At 39.0% G+C, this 18563-nt stretch overlaps 1 protein-coding gene across 4 annotated transcripts in view; it reads left to right on the top strand.

Annotated features, from left to right (window-relative positions):
• GRM1 (glutamate metabotropic receptor 1) overlaps positions 1 to 18563 on the top strand; it is a 181874-nt gene that overhangs the window by 22900 nt on the left and 140411 nt on the right. For all 4 annotated transcript variants that reach the window (XM_069852173.1, XM_069852174.1, XM_069852176.1 and 1 more), the window contains exon 3: positions 12727 to 12976. In XM_069852173.1, coding sequence (XP_069708274.1) covers positions 12727 to 12976 — 250 coding nt within the window. The remainder of the gene's footprint in view (positions 1 to 12726; positions 12977 to 18563) is intronic.

Raw genomic sequence — 18563 nt, 5'->3', positions numbered from 1 at the left:
ACAAAACCTGATTGTTGTTATGAAGGAGGAAAAGCCATGGAAAAGTCTAACAGATGTCCAAAAGATGCATATGTTCATAGAAATTCTGTCCGTGATTTTGAGGTTCTTTGATGCCAAGGATTTTGCATGAACAACCTTGCTCACAGTTCTGCCAGTGGCTCCTGCCATCAGGTTGATATTTCAATAGGAGCCTTCTGTATTTGTACTCACCTTCCCAGATGCATCAGAAACACAACCACCTCCACCTTGCGTGGGGTTGTAGTGGCAGAAGAAGAGAGGCCTTCACATTAGCAGAATAGAGTTGGGGCCAGATCAGCCTTGGTGGGCACCTTTCACTCTCTGTCCATTTGGGAGAGTAACAGCTCGAAATAAGTTTCTTTGCATTGCTCATGGAAGTTTTGCATATTGTATTTATGAGGGCGCTTCTTATGTCGTTGTTCCTCTGAGTGAGTATCCTAGAGGGGTTTCAGCTGAATTCATAAAGGAAATACAATGAAATTTGTGAAATTAGTTTGGGTATGATTTTATTTATGACTAGCAGCTTTTCTCCCTCCCCTCCTCACTGATATTTTGTCTGTGCAACCAGGAAGTCTTGAGCTGGATCCTGATGGCACCAAAGGAAATGAACAGGGGCTACTTTCACTTTTACCTTCTGAGGCTCTTAACAGTTTCAAAGGAGACAGAGAAAAAATTACATTCAGACCATATTTTAAATAAAAACACTGTTCACTATTTATTGAACACATGGATAGTGAAAAATACAGCAGTATTTTAGAAACAGAAATCCTGTTGATAATGTGGCAGCTAATCACTTTGTGTACCATCTAATTCCCCTGTCATGTAAATGGGGTTTGCCTAGTCCCTGAGTATCTCTGCTCTCATGTAGTGCAGACTCACAGATGCCTTGAACTTCCAAGCACCTGTGGGTTTGCTTATGTATACAATCATGTACTTGCAGAAACATTACTTGTTTAATCCAACCTCATCATAGCATTGGAGAGGGCTTTTCAAAAAAGGCTAAGACAAATTTCCTTTACTTAAAAGTGCCCTGTAGGATCACTTCATCGTGATCAACTTCTCAAATAGCCACGCGCATCCAAATCATACAAACTATTCAGTTGCATGAAACATAGTGCTAAGAGAGAAAACATTTACAATTAATAAAACGGATGTATCAGTCCTATCCAAAATGGTATGTGACTGATATATCACTTAATCATGAGTTAAGAGGAGTCACTAGCTGCTGTCTACAAGAGTATGGGAAACATCAAAGTTTTCTTGGTTCTTTTGGTGAAATCTTGGTTCTCTACTAACAATCTTCAAATCAAGCTTAAATATCTTGTTTAATATGGAGGACAGGAGATTATGTGGAACTTCTACAAAGTTTACCATCAAATGTTCACTTAAGTGCTGGAATTAATTTGCTGGAAAACCAAAGAGTTTATGTGAGTTCTTAATGGCATAAAGCATTTGCATCGACCTTTGCAGTGATAATTTTTTTCTCTAAGAAGACCCATTCCTGCTTTCCAGCTACTTAAAGCTTCTATAAACCTTTTATGAGCTTGTTCTCATAAATAGACTCACTTATTTTGTTCTTTTAACACCTGGCCAACTTAACAACTATGCTTATTAGCAGTTTGTGCTTTTGAACCTTAACGACAATGAAGAGAAGAGAAAATCAAATTGTCCAGTATAATTAGAAACTGAAATTTTGTTTCTTTTTGGTTCCCACATGTGTTTTGGTATCAGCAGATATTCCGTTGATTGTATGTGGATTAGATACAAAAAGCAGATGATATCTGACCTGAAAACATTCTACGCATCTGAAAGATTCAGTGTCTTCTTACTGTGTGTTGCTTACATCTTGTCATAGAACATTATGTTATTTCATATCGGAAGCATGTTAATGATACTAGGTTATACAATGTCAAAATGGAATTTGTAGTGTCTTGTTCTTTTGTATCAGGCTCCCAAGATGCCTGGTCAGGGACTGATTTTCTAACACTCCCAGTTGTAGAAGCATGTCTGTTGAATTGCTGTACTCCTCTTTGTCAGAAGTAGATCTTTCTGCTGGAGAGAAATATATGGAGTATTTTGGTGCACGGGTCAGATCTGCCACACTCTCTGTCACAAGATCAAGAGGCATCCATGTACTGATAAATAGATTCAGTCAAGGCAGAACTGTAGAACACCCTGAAAAGCCCTGTCACTCCTCCACACCCTTGACAGAGACCTTAATCAAAAACTCTGGCACTTGGTGGTGCTATGCTGTCTCTCAGAACTGGAATCACAGAATCACTAGGTTGGAAAAGATCCACAGGATCATCGAGTCCAACCATTCCTATCAACCAGTAAACCATGCCCTTCAGCACCTCATCCATCCATTTTTTAAATAGCTCCAGGGATGGTGACTCAACCACCTTCCTGGGCAGCCTGTTCCGGTGATCAATGACCCTTTCTGTGAAAATTTTTTTCTGATGTCCAGCCTGAAAATCCCCTGGCGCAGTTTGAGGCCATTCCCCCTTTGTCCTGTCCCCTGTCCAGGCTGGCTGAAAAGTCCTCCATAACATTGTCACCAAGACCCCATCTGCACAGCTGCAGAAAGATCTTTCCTTGCTCCCACAGCTGTGAGACCAGAGTTAGCTGTGTCAATATTGTCCTTTTGCTGCTGTAAAGGCTGAAATCCTTTCTTCTACACTGCCAGCAAAGTGCCAAAGCCGTGACTGGTGGATCACCCAAATCTGCCTCGCAGTCTGCCGTCTTTGACAGCAGTTAATTAGAATGCTCCTGAAGAGCTTGTGTGCATTAAAGTGTATAAGCATAACTGTCTTGCCCTCAGTAGCTGCTGTATTTGGATGTGCTTAACACATGCACAACCTCAGCCTATCTCCTGACATTTCCTGCCTGCTACCCCACCAGTCTGGGGTTACCCAGCTCTCCTCCACCTTCCCTCTTGAGCTGAGTTTCCATGTCAATAAATGGGATGTGTCTGGGCAGTGAAGCTGTCCTGGCCAACAGCTGCCTCTGGGAGGAAGGGCAGCTTGACCATGGGTGCCAGGTCCTTGCGGGGCCGAAGCCCTGCTCTGCTGGCTCTGCCCTGCCACCAGTGCCTGTTGCTGTGCCTATTCTGCTCGCTCACTTCACTGCTGTCTCATTTCTCTGAGTGCTCTGGCCCTGACAGCTGCAATTTGGGAAAAAAAAAGGGTGGTGGGAGCAAAGAGGGCTGTTTCTGTCTTTCCTGGTGTTTGCATGCTTGCAGGGGGCTGTGGTTATTTGGTGGGACTTTGACAGAGGGCTCTTACCTTCCTCCAGCGTGTCTTCTCAGGTATGTTTAGTTGAGGGCTGAGCTGCTGCAGCCATGCGGGGATGATGTGCTTGGGCTCAGATAGTTTTGAGCTGGGGACAGGAAGCTGCTAGAGGTCTGTACCACTTGTGAGCACCTAGATGTTGTTCCTTAGGAGCTGTCTGTAAGTCACAGGTCTGTGTGCATGGAGAAAGCAAAATTGCAATGTCTGGGGGGAAAAAAAATATTGTTTTGTCTTTCTTCAGGAGCTTTCCTTTCTTCTGTTTCTTAACCCAGCAAAGGATCCTTCTTTTCTCTCTCCAGTGAGTCCTTTTATGGGTTTGCATAGCAGCATTGTGTAGATGTCTCCAAGGATGCACAGTGCATGAAGAACAATATTAGGAGTGTTGCAAAGGCCTCTCAGCCCTTTAGGCAGTCTCAATTCAGTCTAGAGAGCACCAAAGGTGACCTGGAAGTGCTCCTGGGCATGGGTGAAGGAAGACTCGGGAGGCCTTTGGCACCGTTGCTGGGGCACAGCCTGGAAAAACCACAGAGACACAGAACCATCACGCTTCTAAATCAATATGTAACACACTGGTAGAAGGACTTGGTTGCTCCTGGTTGCCGAGATCAGATAAAGGCTGTTTTTGACAAGTTGCCTTTGGGTCATTCTTCTTCAAAACCTTTCCTAACCAGCTAGGGAAAATTAAGAGAGAAGTGCAAGAGAAAGGAAGGAAGAAAGTTAGGGATTTCTGATGTGAAAGTGAAAAGTGTGTTAGTCAGTGCAAGGGTTTATTGTCAGTTTTGTGGCAGTTGTAACAGTTTTGTTCTTTTAGGGCTTAGCTAACTCAAAATCTATGTTCAGTTCCAGTTTGTGCTTCTGTAGCTTAATGGCAATTCAGGGAAGAGAAGATGAACTGCTCATTTTGCTCTTAATTGACAAGCTGTGTTTTAAAGTGTTCTACAGTATCTCATGCTTTCAGATGTATGACTTTGTCTTATTTGCATTTAGCCAGTTTTTCCTATCTCACAAGTCTACTTTTCCAAAGTTCATTCTTTTGTATTACCTCTGTGGGAGCTATGCGAAGTAAACTATTAATGTGTTCTTTGTCTGTGGTAACCCAGCTTTTACATTCATTTCCTGTACTAGCTCTGCCTGGGTTCTAGGTATTAAGTCACCATTTCATCTGCAGATACTAGAGTAGCCTATGGAGGAAGGTATTTCAAATATTTCACCAACCAGCATCAGATATGCCTTTTAGAGTCGTGTATTTCAAACATTTATATTGTGTTAATCCTTGAGGCTAAGAACTCAACTGGAAATGCTGATGCGAATATCTCATCTCAACTTTATTGTTGGGACTACTGTTCAAAATTAGGGTTTGATTTTTTTTTCATTTATTTCTGTCAGTCTCAAAGCCTACAAACACTTGCGCTATGTATTTAATGTCTCTGCTTTAAGTATTTTAAAGAATTGCTCTGAGTATTCAAGTGACCATCTATGGCTATTTTTGCAGAATTGGTACTTCAGCTTGGGGGTGATTGGAAATATTTTGACTAAATGCTCTTTAGAGGGTACTAAAAATATTTATAAAGTTAAATTAAATATTCTTTTGATTTTGATTCTGTAAAAAATTAAACACTTCTGTTTAGATACATTTTATTTTTGCTTATGCATTCCATTTCTCTTTTCCTAGGCCTTTTCATTAAGTTGTTAAATATGTGGGTTTGCTTCTTATTTCTAGCTTTCGCAATCAACATCTAAACCTTTCTGTCTTGTTTTCTTCTTGTATCAAACCGAGAGGCAAAATTGTTTAACATGCTTTTCCGTGTTTCTTCTAGCTGTGCTGATACAATTGATTACATATGATTGGTCATAATATTGAAAATCAAAAGTCAGGGTAGGCAGTTCAGATAATATGAGAAAATTACATTTATTTTCATCAAATTCTGCAATGGACACATAAGACATAGCAACCACTGTCTGTCTTAAGCATATTTGAATTAAAACAAAATTCTAAAATTGCATAATTTTCTTCTGAATAGTAGGATTACAGTATCCAAGGACTTGATAAAGTGTATGGCAAAAAAAATCTGTCTTCTCTTTCACAATAAAACCCAGAAGTTTATTCCATTTAGTTGAATAGTTTTTTCCACTGATAGATAGCTATGATTAGGTATAGTTTTCTAGACAAAAGACTAAGACTTATTATTTAGATGCTATTCCAAACCTTACAGAATTAACGTCTAGAGCTGTGGCTCACATAAGCTGAAAGAATTGGTGTCTAAAAATCATATATAAGCCAAAATAGCAGTGAATATTCATCTCTAGGGTTATAGTCCATGTCAGTAGCTTTTCAGATATTTGTTTCAATGATGCATGTCCCTTTTGGGTGTTCTTTCTATAACTAATTTTGTAGATGATTTCACTAACTAAAATATTCAAAGCAATCTTTGAAAAAAACAAGAGAGATTATTCAGAAGAAAGTGTTGAAATTATTCTTTTATTTACTTTCTCCACTCTCATCAAGAACCAGAAAACATCTGTAACTCATTGTTCAACCAATGCTAACCAGCAGAACTAACCAACAATTAATGTTAGGCATCACTAGATTATTTTTAATACATTTTGAAGAAAACTGGAAGCTACTTGCTTGTTCATGTTAAATCATGAACAGAATCACTATGTTCAGCAATTTGTTACTAGTATCAGCCAGGATTGGAGCTGAAATGGTTCCATTACAATATAAATAAATCTCTAAAGCTCCTTGTTAGACACGTAATAAACAAGCACTGACTGTAGTCTTTGAATACATTTAGGAAAATGTATTGGCATATGACCACATTTTGGCATTTCTTTTATTAAGGAAGTGCAGTTTAGCACTGATACTCTCATTACTTTGGGACTGACTTCACCTGTGCTTGTATTTCTGACAAGAATATCAATTACTTGTTTAAGATGATGCCCCTGCCTCATTCAAAATGAAGGCTTCAATGTAACTGCTGTATGAAGCAGCAGAATTTTATTTCTATTTGGGTATTCTCTGCTGAGATAATGCATCACTATGGTGAACTATTGGCAGAATGTGCATACCTTGTAATTAAAGACAGAAGATAACCTAGTGTTTGCTAAAATCATGCACTTTTTTCTTATCTGAAATATAGTTTCATCTCTCTGAAAACTTGGACTATGACAGGAATCCTGTATTGTTTTATAACAATCATCTAACTCCACTCTTTCATCTTCCACTTTCATTTTCTCCCTTGTAGTAATTTTTACTTGACTTCAGAAAATAAAAAGACTAGTCTGGTCTCAACAGCTCACTTTATGCATTTCTAGAGGGGCCTTAAGTTCTGGAGAAAATAAGCACAGATGGCAGAGGTTTGTGGTGTATCAAAGCTGACTCAATTAATTCATTTAACACATCCTTCTGGCTTTTGTCAGGCTGAACTGCAGTTGCTTTGAAACCTGTGGTGAACCCAGAAAACTTTGCTAAGATAATTTAAAAGAATACAGTGTGTATACACTGCTGACTTCCACAGAGCCATGAGTTGGCCTGAGGTGCAAGTTGTTGTTGGTGAGGAGGTTTGTGACACCTGCAGATGGTAGCAGGTTAAGAGTTAATGTAAAGCTGAGGAGCTGGTTGGCTAGACGTGATCTGTGTGGCAACAGGAAGCCGTGGGAAATCCAGCTGGTCTCCAGGAAAAGAATACCTACAGTGATTCTCTGACATTCAACCTGTAATAAACTGTTGGAAGGACATGTTTCTCTCTTCTTTAAAGCCATAGTACTTTAAGAAATTAAAATAGCTGCTTCAATCATCTTTGTAAAGCATTTTTTTTCTCACTTAACTGCAAACTACTTAGAATAGAAGAAGATTTTAGGTCTAGCAAAGTTTTTCTTTTGGTATTTTCTCCACTGCTTTGTCCTGACTGATAACAGAACTGGAGTTCCTGTCCATGAAGAATTCTTCTTGTTGTAAAGTGGACGCTTCTTTAGGGTTTGTGAAGTGCTCCAATAGCCCAACTTGACTGCTTTTGAGTTGTCCCGTAAAAACATCTGAGGTGAGATATACTCAGTATAGAAAGAAAGTGGTGTTGAGGAAGCTATCTGAACTCTGAAAAGACAGTGTGGTAAAGCGCTTTAGGTGGCAAATACAACATTAAAGTGAAGAGGGTTCACTGAAAAAGGAAACACAATTCACAGAATCACAGAATCACTAGGTTGGAAAAGACCCACAGGATCCAACCATTCCCATCAATCATTAAACCATGCCCCTCAGCACCTCATCCACCTGTCTTTTAAATACCTCCAGGGATGGTGACTCAACCACTTCCCTGGCCAGCCTGTTGCAGTGGTCAATGACCCTTTCTGTGAAATTTTTTTTTCTGATGTCTAGCCTGAACCTCCCCTGGCAGAGCTTGAGGCCATTCCCTCTTGTCCTGTCCCCCGTCACTTGGGAGAAGAGGCCAGCTCCCTCCTCTCTACAACCTCCTTTCAGGTAGTTATAGAGAGTAATAAGGTCTCCCCTCATAACTGGTAAACTGCAGCCTTTCCTGACATTAGTGAGATTTAAGCCTTGAAAAAAGATATTCTCAGGAAACAGGGAAGTTTTGGGTTTTGTCCTTTCCGCTGCAATAGAGAAGTCTGGCAGAGGAGGGATGCTGTCAGTTCAATGGTCCTGGAAGTCACATGCCAGCAGAGCTGCTTTGTATGAGTGTGGTATTATTTATGATTGGGGTATACCAAAATAGCACTCATAGGCACATCCATTTCTAAAACTTCTATTTTTTTGTCAGTCTGCTACATTCAGGGATTAAGTGTAGACATTGGATTTTGGTTTTAACTCTCTCAATAAAAGCTGTGGATAAATGGAAGTAAGTGGTTGAATAATTACAGTTTAGAAAGTGACTGCTTGTCATCTGAGACACATTAGCTGATTGTGTATGTGTTCCCAACCTGTTACTGACATACTAGTTTAAATCTGATGGTTGAACTTTTTAATGTTAGTTTGCAACAGAGTAAGAGTATGCGCATGACAATTTAATATGATTCAGCTGATAAGAAGTACATTAAAATGAGAATTAGATCATTTACTTATTAACTGACCCTATTCAAAGAAACACAGGACACTATAAGACAGAAAATTGGCACTCTTTGTTTGCCTTTTTTCCCCTCTTTTTTTTTAATTTTTGTTTGGTGGTCCAAAAGCTTCCAGTCTTCCCAGACTTGTATTTGACCACGGCACAGTTACTGTCGTATTTAAGATCGCCACTAGTTTTTACCAGTTACTGCAACATATCAGGAAGTAACTTAATCAGATCATGTCCTTGTTTGGCAATTCCCAGATAAAATACTTTTCCAGCAGAGAAGTTTTGAGTGTTATTCCTTGCTGTTCTGTTATGCATTGCTCTTGTTGCTATTTTCTCTCTGTCAAAAAGCAGTTAATTAGCTAAAGAAAAGACATGCTTTATAGTGAATCAGTACTGAACACAAATTTCATACCTGCAGCAATGTATCTACAAGCTTGGGAGAGGTGAACAAACAGATTGTAGTGCTGGGAGAGGAAAGAAGAGGACAGGGAATTGTTTCTCAGTTGTTATTTGTGAAAAGGAGGACCTTCCTATAGCATGACTTATCTCTCTAGTACACTGTGTTGAAGCTAGATTTTGTCACTGTCTTATTGGTGCACTTCCTTTGCTGTGTGTTTGCAGGATATATGCGGTTTTTCATTTTCACCTTTCATCTAGATTGTGGTTACTACTGGTGTTTAGAGAAATAAACGTGGCAAATAAGCCCATAATGGCGAGGAACAGGTGACCTTAGCTGAAGACATTGCTCACGGGCCAGATAGGTGACGTATCTTGTGCTTCCTGCCTTTTGTTATCCCAATTACAGTCCTCTACTGTGGGTTTTTGTTGATGTTCTTGTAGATATGTATCTAAAGGGGTCTCTAAAGAAGTACGAAGTAGCCAATACTTCCTATAGCCACTGAAAGCAGAGTGAAAGAGAACAGTTTTAATCTTCCTCTTTAGCATTATGTTTTTCTTCCTCTTTAAGATTTATTTTTAAACAGGTACTAGCTTATATTTCAAGAAGATATTCTCTGCAGCACAAATATGAATGATTCATATTTTCTTACACTGCCCCACAAATACTCCCTGTCCTTGAATGAAATGAGACATTGATTTATGTTAGACCCACTGTTGTGGTTATAAGGTGTCTGGAGACACGGCTATTTCCCTCCTGTGGCTTGGGGAGACCCAAACAGCTGTTCTGCGCATCCCACAAGAGGACCATGTCTAGGTTTCTAATAAGCATCTCATTGCTTTGACTACATTTCCACTCATTTCATAAAGGAAAAATAATTGTTTCTTTTGACACTTAAAAAAATAGGGAGTAAATTTGCCTAAGAGCTTTAATAAAACGAATAATATAAAACTTTTAGATGGAGCTCATGGATTCTCCTACCCGTGGTGCTCAAATGTTAATACAAACAAATAGTGCTACTTGCAGTGTAGCTGTGGCACAAGCGTAATGCACACTGTCTCACAGGAGCAATTTATGAGGTTAAAGTTTTGGTACTGTCATCTTTTGTCTGTCTTCTGTTGATCAAAAAACCATTTTTGATATTTAATACGGCATCTTACTGTTTTTGTTAAGACATTTATTGCATGGAATGCAATGAATAAGAGTAATTCCTGCTACATGTAGCACTCACCAGCATCTTTAGGTATGTGGAGCCCTTTCAGGAATGGCCTTATATGGGATTTTTACAGTGGAGAAGCAAAGCTGTCTTTGGCACTGAGAGAAGAGTGCCATGACAACCCTTTGAGTAAAATCGCAGCCACGACAGGGTTAGAATTTAGCTTTACACTGCTGTACAGAATCTGCTAGAAACACATAAGAAAACAGTTGGTTCTCTGAACAGGATACAAGTTGAATAGACCTAAAAAAAGAGAAAAAAAATTGTTAAAAATTAGCAAGATATTGTGGGGCTCAAAGTATGTTACTGGCTTACTTGGTTTTGGGTACAGATCAGAATGGAAATCAGTTGTTTGTAGCTTCACCATAATGAATACTTTGGCTTTTCACAAATGATTCTTGTAACAAATAGCAGTTGCAGATAAGATTGGATCTTTTCTTTCAAAGGAAAAATAGTCCTCAGCGCATGACCCTGTTGTAACTCTTTGCTGACTAGCATTTTGCATAGATCTTTCATTACACATTTCCCCCCTCAGCTGTTGCATGTGTTCACTGAAGTTGATGTACCCAGCAAGCTGATACAGATGGATATGTCCTTGGCTGTTGTACAGAATTAATTAGTGTTTTGTGTTCTATATATGCCTTTACATTGTGCTTGCTCTGGTAACTGAGTGCATTGAACAATGTGTCTAACGCCTGTCACATGTTCATTTTCTCCATGGTCCTTTCCCCTGAAGGAGAAGGTGTGCTGCACACTGTCTTGCTTTATGAACACAACAAACAGACTTTGGGAGGACCTCCTGGGTCATCAAGTCTCATCCCTGGCTGTTGCAGACATCTACGTTATATAATGCTTTTGTGAGCTGAGCTAGCATCAGTCTAACATCAGATTTCTTTCTTTGTGCTGCTGCTGGAAATATGTTCCGGTACTTCTCTCACATGAAGGTTAAAAAGCTTTAATTTTTGCTTCAAATTCCCTGGCTGTTCTTAAGTAAGATTTTAAGAGTAATCCTACTGGTTTTAACTGAATTTGTGTTGCATAAAGTTCCACATTAATTTGGGAAACTTATTTCATTCCAAAGCATAAGGTGCTTGCTAGTGGCAAGTCAGCAATGAGGCTGTCCTGCTTTAGTCTGGCACCTGAGAAAAGTCATAAAAGCAGTACAGCTCAAAGTGTTTAGCCTCAGGTCCTGTGGGTTATGGCCTATAAATACTTGGAAATGTCTCCACCTATGTTCTTCTTAGCATATGACAAGCCTTATATGAGGCCACAACTTTTAGTGAAGTACAGGGCCATGAGATGGGGCTACAGTGCTGAGCCCATAGTGGGGGCTATTTGGTAGTATATTCCCCCCATGCACAGCTCTTCCCCTCTTCTGCCCACCACACAGCCATCCAGGGCAACGGCGTTGCTCCCACTTTGGAATATGTCACCATCTCTGAAGGTATTTAGAAGATGCATGGAAGTGATGCTTAGGGACATGGTTTAGTGGTGACTTGGCAGCTCTAGGTTAAGTAATGGACTCGATGATCTTAAAAGTCTTTTCTGATCTATACAATTCTGTGTTTCTATGTCTGGCTCACAGGAAAAAAAAGCAGACTGACCTGCTTGGTGCACATGACATCAAGTCATAGACTGGAAAAGAGGCCATTCTGCTGTGCTGCAAATTTCTGAGAAAAGGGCAATTCAGTACAAAAGGCTGGGAAACTTGAGTTTTGTGCTTGACACTAGACCTAGCAGGTTTGGTTGTATCCTAGTGTGACTATGACTGTCAGTGTGTGTCTGCAGAGTGTGTCTGATCTGTGGCAATTTTGTTTCTGGAAAAATGCACCTTTTGTATTGGATTTATAAAGAAAGCCTGAACTGTCTTTTGCTGAATTTTCTCTTCTGGTTCAGAGATCTTCCTCCTTGCAGTTTATTGTTTCAAACTATTGCTGCAAAGGTGGAAGATGGAATTCTTCAATCACTCCTGTCTTTAAAAGATCTATGTCTAGAAATGATCAGGATATCTGCTGTTACTCCCTCAGTAATGAAGCAAACACCACAAATGTGAATAGCACAAAATTCGTGCTTCTCTTTGTGAAACCATTTCATGTAGCTGTTAATAGGCAGTTTTTTTGTAATCCATCTGTTCCTCTTGCCTGATTGATGTTAATCACAAATCCTATGCTCATGGCAGGCTTGAGATATTCAAAGAAAACTTGAGATTTCACCTGTCTCCATAGATGAAGGCAGACTGAGCTTTATAAAGCTGTTAATTTGGCTTCCAGAATGTATAAATAGAAAAAATGAAGGGAATTTGAGAATCAGCTTTGATATTGTATGGACCATCAAGTTTTTTACTGTTTTTTGCATTTACTGTGACTGTTCTTCTGGACTAGCAGAACTGTAGTTTTTGCCATAGAAATGTTAATAAAGCTTTATCCTTACTGTCTGAACTGTCCTTGTCCCCTTTTCTGCCTGTCTATCCCTTGTTTGCCTTTAATATTCACTGGTAAATCAAGTTAAGGGAACAAACTTGCAGTATCCAAGTCAGTTAGGACCTACTGATACGTGAACATCTTTCTCCACTGAGTTCCAAGTATGTTCACTTTAATGAGCCTCCTTTGCTCTTGGTAGCTGATCTTTTCTTTCTTTTTTTTGAAAGAAAATTTTCCATTTTTCCTCACAGCCACCTCTTAATTGGTTAAATGCATGTTATAATATCAACCATTTTTTTTTTTTTGTTAACAACAGGAAATTATGGGGAAAGTGGAATGGAAGCCTTCAAAGAGCTGGCTGCCCAAGAGGGTCTCTGCATTGCTCACTCTGACAAGATCTACAGCAATGCTGGGGAAAAGAGCTTTGATCGCCTTCTGCGCAAGCTGCGAGAAAGATTACCCAAAGCTAGAGTGGTGGTTTGCTTCTGCGAGGGAATGACTGTGAGGGGGATCCTCATTGCCATGAGGCGCTTGGGAGTTCTTGGGGAATTCCTGCTAATTGGAAGGTAAGGATATAAGTGTGATTTCTCTGCCTCTCCAATCCCTCTTGTTCTGCAGGCAGTCCTTTCATGTGGGAACCATGCACTCAGGCTACCCATAATTTTCATATTTCATTATCTAATGAATGAAAATAAATGTCAAGATGATAAAGCAGATCTCAGGAAGGGAATATGAAGATGTATGCCAGCTTAATTGGTGGTGGTAACTTCTGCTGAAGTAAATGTTAGTTACTAACTGTTATATATGGATATACAACTATAGTGATTTTGTGCTTTTGCACACTATAGGGGAATGTTTCATATGCAGATTTTAGAACCAAAGCAGGGAGTGAAGAATTCTGGTTTCAGACTGTTATCTGGAAGTGTGACATGTAGTAAAATTTCATGTCATCTTTCACTAAGAATGTATTCTGACAATCTGAAACTGCAAATTATTGAATAGTCTTGATTACTTGAACTATTTTCCAGTCTTATAATTAAAATCTATCATTCTTGGTTGTATGTTTTGTTCTGATCTTTGCTGTTTGAATCTAGGGCATTGATATTATGCAGACTTGCTAATGGCCAAGTCAGTATGCACGCATGTTTTTATATTCCCCAGAGTAACAGTGCAGATGTGTATTTGATAGGCTAAGGCTGTTTTTGTCAAAATGGGAATGGTTGCTTTTTCCTTCTAGCGTTTACTTTTGTAGATATCCACTGAAATTTGGTCATTTTAGTTTGATCATGTATAGTCTATCCACATATTCGTTTTTGTGATAATCCTTATTTTGAGGCTTCTTTGACTTTCAACTTTATTTTTGCAATTCCTTTATGTCTGGTTTTCTGTTTCGATGGATCTAGTTCGTATGATGAGGACTGACATTTTCTGTCTTCTCTTTTAGACTGTCTTTTTTTTTCATCCTTCTACTCACTCTTTGTTTCTTTCTTATCTGTTGTTTAAACACTATTCTTCAAGGCCTTTAACAGTTTTCTCCATACCTACTCAGCAGCTGCTGCCTTTTTATTCTGCTGTCATTCTGAGCTGCCAGACTTTTTTTTTTGTACCTTTCTTTCCCTGAGGTCTTTGTGTCTGCCATCACTGGGTTGCTCTCCTTTGGTCTATCCAATAATATTGGTCTTTCCCTGACTGTATCATTCCTCAAATTTCACAATTGTGTTTTCTAGAAGTCAGATAGTTCATCTGTTTTAGGTAATAATCTGAAAGCAACCAATTGCTCCCCTTTCATAGTTTTTATTTTTCAGTCTTTAATTGCAATGTATTGGAGAAGAGACTATCTCTAGAAGTATGTGTAGATAAGATAGCACATTTGGGAAGCCATCAGCATTAAAATGAAATAATGAGTACAGTGGTATTGAAAATGGTATTATCTCCTAGATTTGTGCATATGCTTTTCATCTGCATCATTCAATATACATAATTTAAAAAGAATAGTGCAAAATTTCAGGACTGACATGTTTTAAGTATGTTTTTTTTGTGAACTGAAGAAGCTAACTATAATGAAATTAGTCTGGATTACAGCATCTCCAGTCATTTTGTAAAAGCCTTGCATCTTGAGGCAATGCTGTGCTCTCTTCATGTATTGTTGTCCCTCTGTAGTGGTGTCTTATTGTTCACCTTATTTTGGTGCTCCCTCTTTTTGCTGCCATAAATAGAGCCAAAAGAAATCACTCTCCTACATTAAGCACAAAATCTGGGTAATGTGGTGGTACAAGCCTTAGTTTCCTATCATTTATCCTTATCATTTACTTGATCCCCTACTCCATGGATGTATGGAACATTTCAGGTTGAAATTTTGACTAAAAACCTTTACCAAGTGTTAGTTACTCTAGTTCAATTGTATGTCTCAAAATATGCCCAACAGCATTGCTCTGAGCTTTTTCTCAGAAATTCTCACCTATTAAATGCTAATAGTGGAATTTCATAGGAAATCACAATGCACTTTTCAGATAGGTTTTTACATACTCTTATGCTGGTAATTGAGTACGAGAGAGTCCTCTTTAGGACTGTGTGGGCTGATGCAATTGTAAAACAGACTGGCAATTGCTTTGCATAGTCTAGATTGTGCCCAACAGATGGTTGAAATAAAAAATATTATAGGGTTTGCACATATTTTATATGTCCTTGCAGAACTACAAGGAAAGACATTTTCTTTGAATTGTCTTAATTGAGCGATTTAAAAAAAATGGCAAATCTAGCAAACTTATTCACAAACAAGTTGCTGCGAAACTGCAGTGCTATGAATTTGGTCATCTATATACAAACAGGAACTGAGGCACACATTAACATTGCTCTGATATGCTGTTCAGTCTTTTTATTCAAGTACCCAGCTAAGCAAAAACCCAAAAGCCTTTTAAGAACATCCTTTTAATTGAGGAAAGTGGGAGTGAATGATATTTTTTTTTTGGCAATAATGAACTAAACAAAGCTTTTAATTTACCTGAAAGTTTATTATCAGCCACACTGTATCAGCCACATATTCCTCTCTGACTCACTGTAAAGAGGAAGCCTTTACAAAGGGACACCTGGCTAAATAACTCTCTTCCTGCTCTGTCTTCAGTATTGCTATTGGTCAAAGCAGGCAGACACACTTCAGCTTAACTAAATTAAAGGTATGAGACAGAGAGCTGGAAACTAAATTTTACTTCAGTTTCACCTGGGACTGATACATTGGGAATTACAGGGGTTACATTGAGCCAGGACTAGGTCATTACATACTGGGTCTTTTCCAGGGTGGGCTAACTATGATTCTACAAATCTTCTCAGGGATGGAGTTAGGAACCTATTTGTGCTGCATTTAAGTAAATGTTCCCAAGTTCATATTGGAGATCTAAATAGAAGTTCAGTCTCCTTTGCTACTGGAAGTGGGAGTCTGTTGCATTAGTGAGAAGGAAGGGAATTCCTATTTCTGCATCTGGAGGGAAGCTGGGATTAAGACAGGACAGAAAAAGAGGTTTTAATCCCACCTGAGGGAGAATGCAGATGTTCAGAAGCCAATACAGTGTGCAAATGTAATGGAGAGTTCAGTTAGAACATTTATTAAGCTATGAAATTAAGGATGATAAGCCTTTGAAAACCGGCTGATAATAAAAAGGAAAGGAGAAGGCAAAAATTTGGTCACGGCTTTATATGAAAACAATGATTGGAATAGTATTGGAGTAACCAAAGCAAAAAATTATGCTAAGAAAATAAACTATACTCTTAAGGGAACTCAGGTGATTTCTAGCAGAAATTAATTTTGATGTGAAGAGACTGTGTAGAAAGAAACTCAACATCATGTGTCTAATCATGTTTATGCAGGCCACTGGGTTTTATATTACTTAATAAGCATCAATTAGTTTCAGTGATAATCTTGCAAGGTGGATGAATCTCGTGTATCCCCTGGGATGATGCATCAAGACAAAGCATGTAACTAACTTGCCAGCATCTGTGTGGTAACACAAAGCGAATGAAAGACAAAAATGAAATCCCCAATTTTAAGAGTTACACTGAAATCATTGGAGAAGAGACACATTAGATAAATAGTTGGAAATGAAAATGCTTTTTGAAAATTGATGATCTCTCAAACTCCTACACACTGGTTTGTACAAATGCATGAGAATCTTTAGGAAAGAAGTGATATATTAGTGCGCTTGCTGTTTTTCAATACAACACATGGTAATGGGCTATGTAGGAATTTACTTCCATACACTTTCCAGTGTTTTGTGGTCTCCATTAACATTGCTCTATAGGCTGTTGTAGAACTATGAATCTCAATTGCTGTTCGAGTGACCTCTTCTGAAAGTTTGGACACTTAGCAGTGAAGATATGGATGAATTCTCTGCTGTGGACCCAGTACATGACAGAAGTCAAGTAAATTTTTTTTCTGTATCTGATAAAACCCTTCTAAGCATAAGGTGACAGAGCTTTCAGGATAGCGTGATGAAACTTTTCCTGAATGCCCTCCCTCCACAAGCCAATATTATCAATATTGACAAGACATTGTGAGTGTAAGTTGTTCGGTACTATTATCTGACATTGCTGGATATGTGGAACCTGATTTCATCCAGGTGTAAGAGGAAACAACTTGTTGGTGAGGTGACAGAGAAATGTGCCCTGATGTGGTCAGTCCTTGTGTGGCAGGGTGTGTGGGAAGATTTTGGCAGGTGCCTAGGGCAGTTACCACATCTGAGGACAGCACATTTCAGACAGCACCCCAAATTCTATCTACAGGAGTCAACCCACTAAAAGAAAATCTGGAAGCAGAAATTGACAAGTCCATACCATCGATTAGTAAGGAAGGAGGAAGAGTGATCAGGGAGTTGGTCCTATGGCAAGGAAACAGGAGAAGGAGGTGACAGAAGTCATTCTATAGGCAGAAACCACCTGGTCCCTGAGCAGACCTTGAGGAAGATTGTATCTGCCAGCCAGACAAATGGATTACTACCTGGTTGCTCAGACGCTGGGATACTGGGGCTGAAAGTCGACAGTCAGAAATTAGAAGGTAAGGAAGCCCAGAAGCTAGGATACCTTGCTAAGGACCAGAGAGGGGACAAAGGAATTGGAAGAAAGACAACAATCTACAACCTCTGAAGGCAGCTCCTGTCAAGCATGGTGGAAAAGTGTCTTCTCAGAGATCAGCTTGTAAATTTGTAAGAGAAGTAAACTACTGCAGGGAAAAGTGTTTTAATTTATGTCTTTGTTTCTCACCATCCAAATCTATTTTAACTTGCAATAAATCAACTTAATATGCCCCAGGTTGAACCTCTTTTGCCTGTGACGGTAACTGTTGAGCAATCTCCCTGTCTTTATTTTAACTTATGAGATTTTTCATCTTATTTTCTACCCCTGTCCTGTTGGGTGAAGGTAGGACAAGGAGCTAAGTGGGTATTTGGTTGCTGACCAAGACTAACCCACCACAGATGACAGAGGTTGTTGTTCTTTTGAGTTAGTTTGGCTGAAAGAAAGATGCTACATTCTGTCTCCAATGCACAGTGTCTATAAGACAGGGACTGCCCCTTATTTATGAAAAATCAATGAAAAATATCCATATTTTCGAAAAGCAGCTGAAGTGTTTTGCAGGGCTTATGTGTTTAGCTTAATTTAAAAAAATAAAAACAAAACCAAAATAAGATTAGCTATTTTTATGTACATAAGAGATTACAAGGAAATCAGTAACACCTGACAGCTGACAGTATTTTGTCAATAGGAAAAAAAACCCTGCCTTGTGCTAGCCTAGATTATCTAGGATAGATCCAATCCTTACAAATGTGGCAAAAGTAGTAGGTATCACAGAATGTTGCTTATGATAGTGTTTTACACCAACTTGCTATGAGTGGAAATGTGGTGTTAGAAAAACTGATAGTAATCCAGTATTCCCAAATGGATGTGGTAGAACCCAAACCTCTAGCATGTTACGTGCGGATTTTTTTGGAGGGTAGATTGATAAAACTCGTAGTGGTTCGAAAGCCTAAACTAAAATTAACAACACAAGGGGCATACTGACAAATAAAACGATAGTCATTTAAGCAGCAAAAAGTTTATTTTTCGTACTGATTACAGAAGGGAGAGGACTGTCTTATCTGTCTGGTGTTGATACTCCAACTTAGTGGA

This window comes from Phaenicophaeus curvirostris, chromosome 2, assembly GCF_032191515.1.
Source record: "Phaenicophaeus curvirostris isolate KB17595 chromosome 2, BPBGC_Pcur_1.0, whole genome shotgun sequence".
Taxonomy (NCBI): domain Eukaryota; kingdom Metazoa; phylum Chordata; class Aves; order Cuculiformes; family Cuculidae; genus Phaenicophaeus; species Phaenicophaeus curvirostris.
Note: the sequence above shows the minus strand (reverse complement) of the source record. Positions and strands in the feature narration are given on the sequence as shown.